This window comes from Symphodus melops (genome assembly GCF_947650265.1).
Source record: "Symphodus melops genome assembly, chromosome: 15".
Classification (NCBI taxonomy): Eukaryota; Metazoa; Chordata; class Actinopteri; order Labriformes; family Labridae; genus Symphodus; species Symphodus melops.
Genome location: NC_136705.1, coordinates 20,749,264 through 20,758,308, shown reverse-complemented (window position 1 = coordinate 20,758,308; position 9,045 = coordinate 20,749,264). Strand labels below are relative to the sequence as shown.

Genomic DNA, 9,045 nt, shown 5'->3' with positions numbered 1-9,045 from the left:
AACGAAATTAAGACGGCTACTAAACCCCTCAAAAAACGCATCATGTGACGTGTGAATGAGCATGTTTTTTGTTGTTTTTTTTACTTAAACTTTAATTAACCAGGAAGATAAAGTTAAAAAATCTCTTTTCAAGAGTGTTGTTTGTTTGAACGAATGGTGAATGTTTTATAATCAATAATTAATAGCAGTGGTAGCAGTTAAATATTGTCTGTATTAATTCATCTATTTATTTTTGCTTGTTTTAAATACAATGTTGATAATAGCCTACAATATGAAAAATACATTTAGGCCTATATAAACACGAATTAAAGCTTTTTTATTGATTTATTGATTTATTTATTTTAGCTTTTCTATAATTGTGTCAATAGATAAAATAGAATTTTGTTAACTGATCAAACTGCCTCAAAATGTTGAAGGCCCACCCTGACTTTTTTCTAGAAATACTGACCTAAAGTCTACGGAAATTGATCGCAGACAAATTAAAGTCGATCGAAAATCTTATTTCAAAGTAGGGCGACAATAACAAACGACATATCCTTACATTTATATTCTTGATGCTTCTGTGAGTAGCCAAGTTTTCTCATTTAGTTGCAACAGATAATCTTATCCGTCGATTGCCTAGACAGGAAACGAAGATATGCCTAATCTTAAAAGCACCGAGGTGATGATGGGGAGAGCTGTGAAGCAGTGGGACAATTCAGGAGATCATCAATGATACACTTTGGTACTAAACTTCTTACTTCTATAACTTTTAAGATACATACAAACTGAAAGGTTTCTTTGTTTTGAATGATTACAGTTTCTCTTGAAAAATAAAAATGTGTAATTAAAACGCTTACCTTAATTAAACAGCTTTAACAGTCTGAGGTAGTCGATGGTGTTTATATTATTTCATAAATTAAGCACATAGTAGGATATGTCTTCCTGACACACCTACAGAGGCCGGCTGAGTCTGTGAGTCCCTCCCCGCTGAAGGACGTCACTGAAAGGGAGAGGACAGCATCTTGGCTGATCTAGCTCTCTCTCTCTAGACAACTGAATCCAGCCAACCAAACAGGATCGACCTCTCTTTTTTTCTCAGCCCTGCAGCCACAGACATTGCAACCAAAGGAGAGGTATGTCAACGCTGAAAGAAAGTCCGCGGTCCGCATGAAAAACAAGCAGTGCGTAATTTTCCTTCACCTATTTTTTTCCTTTTACGCGCCTTCCGGAAACAATTTTTTCGCTTGTTGACCATTTCCTATCTGTCATTTATTAGTTTTGATGATCGTAATGCTTCCCAGTCCACTGATGACTTCTTCCAGCACCCCCTTTTCTGTGAAAGACATTCTGAAATTGGAGTTGCAGCAACAATCTCAGCAGCAGCAGCAGCAGCTCCAGCTGATCTCCTGCTTCGGTCTCTCTGGCGCGCTGTCACAGCCAGGAGCCTTCCCAAACAAACCGTTCCGCTCTCATTCACCGCCCTCCTGCATGCTGGCAGGCAGGGACAGTCCCAGTCCCAACAGCTCCGGCATGTCTGAGAGCGAGGAGAGGATGTCCTACTTGAACACGCTGACGGTGCAGGAGCGGCTTGTGGACTCCGGGCTGACCGTGGAGATGTTCGGACACCCGGCGCAGAGCTCTGCAGAGCTCCAGCTGGAGACCGAGCACGAGGAACAAGAGAGTAGTAAGTGAATACAACAAAGTTAAAATGACCTCAAATGATCATTGAACTGAATGCTTTCTCGAACAAGAGTTATAATCTTAATAGTATAAGAAACATATTCCCGAGAAATGTGTGACTGGAAGAAATATAATCTGTTGATTCATAAATAGCTGTTTAAAATGTTTAACATAAAAAAAAATGTCCTCTGCTGTAGTGATTAATGCTTGGTAATATGATAGAGTTATATTTTTTAAAAAAACGATTTGAAAATGTATAATGTGTCATCGATTTTTGGCTAAATTAAATCAGCACAGAATTCAGACACGCTTTTTTGTGCATCAGCTATAATTCATCATGGTCATTTTGCTTCATTATGTTTCTGCTGTGCATGAAGCTTTGAGTCAGTTAAGTGTCGTGGAAATGTGCGTAATTTGTACAATCAACGTTTCTTTTGAACATTGTTTTTTAAGGGAATTTATTCGTCACTTAAATCTGCAAAAAGCTTCAGTAAATGTACTTCTGAAGGAATGGGCGTGTTGGCAGTGTGTGTCTACCGATGTCGAATGTGTTTGAAGTTCAAGGAAAAATCGATTTCATTTTACTTCTTTTAAAAACTTTTTTTTTTCATTAGTTTCAGTATTTTTCATTAATTAGGAAAAAGCTGGTAGAAATAAAAGAAACAATGAAATAATGTTTTGAAATGATGAGTATTTTAAAGGGTCTACATTTTGAAATAAGATTGTGTGTTAAATGGGAATAATTATTTTCTGAAATCATTTGCTTTACAAAACGTGTTGTTCCTCAAAGTTGGATGATAATAAAGAGAACTTAAAATAAGTTTAATGTGAAAATCAGTGTGAAATAGTGGTAAGTGCTTGAGTGTTTAGCATCGTTTATGGCGTATAGATAAAAACGTGTTCTCTCTGTGCAGAGAGCTGCGGAGCACTGCAGGCTGACTGTGAGGACCCAGACCCGGAGAAGCCCATCACCAAGCAGCAGAGGACCCGGAGGAAACCCCGCGTGCTCTTCTCGCAGGCTCAGGTGTTCGAGCTGGAGAGGCGCTTCAAGCAGCAGCGTTACCTGTCTGCCCCGGAGAGAGAGCACCTGGCAAGCTCCCTCAAACTCACCTCTACTCAGGTCAAGATCTGGTTCCAGAACAGGAGGTACAAATGCAAGAGGCAGCGACAGGACAAGACTCTGGAGATGGCAGGACACCATCATCACCATCACCACCCGCCGCCGCCCAGGAGGGTGGCTGTGCCGGTGCTGGTCCGGGACGGGAGGCCTTGTCTGACCGGATCCCAGAACTATAATACGTCTTACACAGTGGGAGCTCCAAACCCGTACAGCTACAACGGCTACCCTGCCTACAGCTACAATAACACGATGTACACTAACAGTTACTCCTGCACGTATTCTAGTTTACCTGCTCTGCCGCCCAGCAACAACGCTGCAAACGCTTTTATGAACATGAATCTCGGAAACCTCGGCGCGCAGACGCAAAGCCAGGGACCTCAAGGAGCAGTGGTTACACCCTGCCAAGGAACTCTGCAGGGCATCCGGGCATGGTAGCGCAAACTTTACACACTATCATAGCTGAGTGAGTCAGTGAGACTTTTGTAAAAGGACCTCAAGCATGTGAACCCGATCAACTAATGCAATGAAAGCACAATTTCCTACTGTCACACGTTACAGAAAGTACAGGCCGGTGGACTAAAGCTGAAAACAGGCCTATGAGGAAACTCTAACCCGTATTATGATGTAAAACTTAAAGTTTGTGCGTTTTTCTTCTGAGCCAGTGTTTAAAAAAAGTATTAAATCTCTCGTTTGTTGTTGCTGATGAGCGAAATGTGGCACATCGTGATTCAATGTGATGAAAACCGGACGTTTCTATGAAAAAAAACTAAAGCCAGAAATGATTCATGATGATTGGCTCTGTTGAAAATTAATTGGGGAAAATATTATGTTGTCACAATTTCTGGATAAAGCAATCAAGTATTTAAATATTAGTTTTTCTTTGAAAATGTGGACCTTTTTCGGCCAGTTGCCAATTTTTACTAAAAATTTGAGATCGAGCAGAGGACGCTTTTATGTGTTTTATGCACGTTCTGTGAATCAGTGATTCTTAAATTAAAGTTAAGTTGTTAAAGAAAATATGAAGTCATTAAACATTATGACACAAGTGACGCTATTGTATCATGTGTATATCATTCAAATACGTGGGAAAGTGAAACATACAAATAAAGTTGACTTTTCTGTTAAGTTATGTGTGCTTGCGCTCAAGTTCGTCTCTGATCTCGTTTATTAGTGTATGGGAACTAAAAATGAATGGCTTCGGTTTATTCCTGAAACAGATGCGAGCAGTAATTTCTCATCGTCTCAAAAATCTCATCTTGAGCCAAGGAAGATTTTTTTTTCCTGTGAGAAAGCTGAAGTCTGAGACAAGAACCAGAAACCGAGAGAATTTAGAGGCGAGCTAATGTCCGGTCAGGATTCAGAGATGGACATTAACCAGACAGACAGCATCCTCGGAACCCACAGCACGGATAGACTCACACAGATGTGGATGATAAATTCATGTTTAAAAATATACGCTACATATTCCCACATTTAAAATCTATGCATCACAGTAATAATTAGAACAAATATACTAAATTTATTGGAAAAAGATCATATCAATAATAGCCTATATTTAATAATAATTAAAACAGTTGTATTCTAATTTCTAACGTTTGAACTGGCTTGGAAGAGCAGAACGCACATAATATACACAGACGCCGTTGACTGCAGATGGACTTAAACAAACACCTTCACCTCCTGGGCATGGTCGAATGCGCAGACACTATTAATGGAGATGAATAGCAACGTAAACAGAGTGTTTGTCTCCTCTGATGGCCTCCCCGGCCACTTCCCCCTGACCACCGCACTGCCGGTAGGACATACCTGGTGTCAGCTCTAAGTGCTGCACAGTCACTAGTGTAAATAGAGATGGCGACAGGACGGCGATGCCTGAGGACGCAGCCTGGACACGGCTGCTCTGACAGGCGCTGCGGTGATCGCTATCTCGCGCTTCCAAAGATAGCAGCTCGGCTCATCGCTGCGCTGAAGGCGTGGAGTTTCCCAAAACAAAGTCTCCAATGGCAACCACTCAAGGGGCTCGCTAAAGCACCAGAGCCCAAATATAGAGAAGACAACGTTTGTAAAGAAGCTGGAGGAAAGGCTCTCCCATTAGGTCGCCCTGTAAGGGTCTTTAGTCCGCCAAAAAGGCACCAGACGGATAAGGAAAACTTTCAGGGGTTTAGCCAAATAGTACTTAAATTTCAGGGATAAGGCTTAACACTGTCAAGCATGTGGTCAAATTTAAGTGGTTCATGGACAAAATACAAAAACGACATGCTCTGAATTCAATGCGGATGAACGAAAAATAAATTGTAATTGTTTTCTTCTTTTTTTTTTTACAAACATCTTTCACGACTACACTGTACTCGTGAATTGAGACAAATCAATTAGTACCAAAATGGCATGCTCAAAAATAAAGATGTTTTTATTCTGTCAAAGTAAAGTATTTAAATATCCTTTATTTGGTCAAGGTTCACTATCGCAAATAATCGCTTAATTTTGTATGTAGATCATTGGAAGCAAAAACTTCATCTAGATTAATTGATCAACATGCGATGCATCTTTTAAATGAGACTACGCTTCTAGAGGCAGTGTGTTGAGTAAACAGGCAAAATAAAGTTGGGGGGGGGGGGGGGGGCATTTGGGCGCAGACCATGGAGCAGACATCTAAATGTGAGAGTGTAAATGTTTCTCATTCGGAGATACTAACCAACAGTAACACACAATCATAAAAAAGCATGTTAGAAAGTCAGGAGCAAAATGTCCAGTTTTCTCGAATTAAAACATTTATAATTGTGGCGTTGACATCTCGTTATGTGAGTGTTTCAGAACTTCAATGTTTCACATCTGGACATGTTTTGACACCCTGGAGCTGATTTGTGCTATGTGGGCAAACAGAAAGATTTCTCTGTTTAGTCAGAGAAAGAAAAACAAAACACAGAGGAGGCAGCTCACTTCGTCTGTCGTCGCGTCTCCTCAATGATGGGCAGGTCTGCTGATTTCGTAGTGCTCGGGCATGTGCGCGTAATTGAGGAAGCGAGAGGAGTGGGAGTGGCGTCAACATGCAAAGGTGTCTCATTTTTTTACGCATGCCTTTCCTTTGAAAATCGTGCATCATGACCACACGGCGGCGCTACTCTCCTGTTTGACCAATCAGACTGGAAGTCATCCATCCACACCTATTCTCTATGGTTTTGACAGAACATCAGCTGAAATAAACAGCTATTTAACACATTCAGTCTATAGGTATACACGACTGAAAGCCAATTCAACCATTCCCTAAACTGGTTTGTTTTTTAATGAAGTACACAATCAAACGTGTCTTAACAATATTTATACCTCAGATGTGAAGTTAAAGACTTGTGGAAATATTTAAATCCTTTCAGGTAAAATCATGTGCCGGTGAATTAGTTTTACCCATGATTGGTGAGCTTTACGCACCAGATTATCTTAATACTATTGACACAACATTCATAGTTGGTAAATGCAGTGGCTGAAACTGTCCTTTTATTGAAGTGAAAGCTGATGACATCCACCCTGAGACCGTAACATATAACGAATATTTACTTTAATATTATTCTAAACAGGGTCTCTCATCCACCATTTAGAGGGCCTTCAAAAATGAAGCTATGAGATTTGAATGCGTCCTTGCAATGTTTCAATTATCGAAAACACGTCAACCCTGGATGTTTTACATGCAAATTATGCGTCCTTGGTTTATAGAGCAGGGTGGGGCTGGGCGGCTCGAGGGAGTTACCGCACAAAACAGCCAATCAGAAGTCAGCTGGAGCTGCTCCTGCTGCTGAGAATATTGTTAAAGACTTGACAGATCCTGGAACAGGCTGTTCATTAGCACGCAGGACTTCGGTAACCACAATTAAATTTGAGCAATAAAATAGACCAGTGGAAAGAGCGAACCTTCTGTTTTTGAGAAGCTGATCTCTTCATGCCTTTAACGTCACAGGTGAGATTGAGCCTAAATCAACCATGGCATTACGTTTTTCACCCTTCTCAATCAAAGACATCCTCACCGGACGTGACTACCGGGGTAAGACCGGTACCCGGAGTGCAAAGGAGCTCTACATCAACTTCGAGCACGATGCCACAAGAGTCCCGGATCTAAATCACCTTGACGCAGATGAGAGAGCCAACAACCAGAGGACACTTCCTTCAGATCTCAGCCAGTCCGTTCAAAACTTATCGGATACTTGCAGCGAGGAGTCCACAGGAGAGGAGGCTAAACAAGAAGGTAAGCTGCACTGCTCTATCACCCAGTGATTTAAGACATGTGACTTCAGATTTAGAGGTATACTTTAGACAAGACAAAACATTTGATGGGATATTTTAGCGCTCATTTATTTTACAATACAGCACCTGACTGTTTTAAATAACTGTAAAATCTATATAAATAATATAATATAGTTTTAAATGAGTTCTTCTTTGTGTGGATCTGCTGCAATTATACGGTTGGTTTCATAAAACTTCTGAAGGGTTCGAGTTTATTGATTTGATTTTTTAATTGTATCTCTTATTTGTAAAGGGGGTGATGTAAAGGATAGTGTACTGAAAAAACTTAAAACTCCAATAATCCAATCTAAATTTAATCCGTGTTTGTCCTGTCAGACAGTTCTTTCACAAATAAACTCGTGCTTCGTTATCAATTATATTAAACATCTGGTGTTTTGTTTTCCGACATTATCCACTCTAACAGCTTTCTTAATTTATTTATTTAATATTATCCCCAGACTTCCTGAAGAATAGGGGTAAAGCCCACACACACAAGTCACACACTTGTATTGTATTTCCTGTGCGCCACAGATAAGCAGCAGCACCACGAGCATCCGAATGATCTCGAGAAAAAGGAGGCAGAGGCAGATGAAGGTGAACGTCAGCACAGCGGGGACACAGTCGACTCTTCCTCAGATGGACAGAAAGACAGGCCTGGCTCCAAGAAGCGCTCCAGAGCGGCCTTTTCTCACGCGCAGGTCTACGAGCTGGAGCGTCGCTTCCAAGCGCAGAGATACCTCTCAGGTCCTGATCGAGCAGACCTGGCAGAGGAGCTGAAACTCACAGAGACTCAGGTGAAAATCTGGTTCCAGAACCGGAGATATAAAACCAAACGACGGCAAATGGTTGCCGAGCTGGCGGCGTGCGGATCACAGAGGACAGTGGCAGTGAAAGTGCTGGTGAGGGACATGCACACGCATCACCAGGTAAATGGACTACACTTCCCAGTGACTGTGCCTCTTTATCAGAACTACCAGTATCCGTGCCCGCATCACTGCTGCCGGCCCTGGAGCATCAACAGCCTGCAGATTAGAGGGATGGAGAACTTCAGAAAATACAGGACATGAACAAGAGCAGCTTGCGTTAAAGTTAGTGGATGAACCTTTAACACAGTATGCTGTCACACTGACTCAGAGTGTACAGGGTTTTTATGGGTCTGTTTGTTCTTGCTGTTTTTTCCCTCAATGATCAAAAAGCCTGTCATTTGTTTTATAGACATCTTATGTTTTGAATGTTTACTTGCATTGTTTGGACAGATGAGGAATTAAAAAGCACAAGCTTCCATTAGAGTTATTTTGTGTGAAGAAATATTTAACATTGAAGACATGAATTTATATATATTATCCAGTAAACATTTATAAAATATTTTTCCATTTTCTGCTTATTTTTCCATTTTCTGCTTAGTTTTCTTTGAATCTAAATGTTTTTTAATTAAAAGGACTTCATTAACATATCTGTGGTGGAAGGGCGTTGAACAATGTGTGCAGTCTTTTAGCCCAGGTTAATTGAGTCTGACTCGCCCAGAAGAACAGAGAGTTCTTAAATGTTAATAAGCATTTGGGGAATAATTATTGTCATTAACGAGAAAAGAAAATGACGAACATTAATCCTCTTCCTCCACCTTATTTTGGATCCTGAAACAAAACAAGCAAGGTTTCCCTTGGAGATCTTATGTCACATAAAAAGTTATATTTAGGCTCATTCACACCCTCCTAGATTATTTATGCTGCTCTTTTTAAAATGTAAATGGAGTCACATTTTTAGTAAAGGGGAGAATGCTGTTTTATTCTAAAAGTATGGAGAGGGGTTTTTCATCCAAACTAGAATCAAGAATGATTAAGATAAATGTTTGCTTCATCAGCAGCAACAAAAATATTTTTGTAAATGTAAATATGCATGACTGGTGTGAGAGGTTAGCTGTTTTTGATCACTTACAAAGGGTATCAGAGCAAATGTAATGCTGCACGACTTGGTGCAATTGTGTGTTATTAGTG

General features: G+C 40.5%; 2 protein-coding genes across 2 annotated transcripts; both read left to right on the top strand.

Annotated features, from left to right (window-relative positions):
• Nucleotides 1–1,198: 1,198 nt before the first annotated feature.
• nkx2.3 (NK2 homeobox 3) lies at nucleotides 1,199–3,882 on the top strand. The gene is made up of 2 exons (XM_079362816.1): nucleotides 1,199–1,666; nucleotides 2,577–3,882. The coding sequence occupies exons 1-2, from the start codon at nucleotides 1,264–1,266 to the stop codon at nucleotides 3,215–3,217; spliced, it is 1,044 nt and encodes a 347-aa protein (XP_079218942.1). The 5' UTR covers nucleotides 1,199–1,263; the 3' UTR covers nucleotides 3,218–3,882.
• A 2,699-nt stretch (nucleotides 3,883–6,581) lies between these two features.
• On the top strand, nucleotides 6,582–8,333 carry nkx3.3 (NK3 homeobox 3). Its single transcript, XM_079362210.1, has 2 exons — nucleotides 6,582–7,013; nucleotides 7,583–8,333. Exons 1-2 carry the CDS (start codon nucleotides 6,752–6,754, stop codon nucleotides 8,116–8,118), a joined length of 798 nt encoding a protein of 265 aa, XP_079218336.1. The 5' UTR covers nucleotides 6,582–6,751; the 3' UTR covers nucleotides 8,119–8,333.
• Nucleotides 8,334–9,045: the final 712 nt, after the last annotated feature.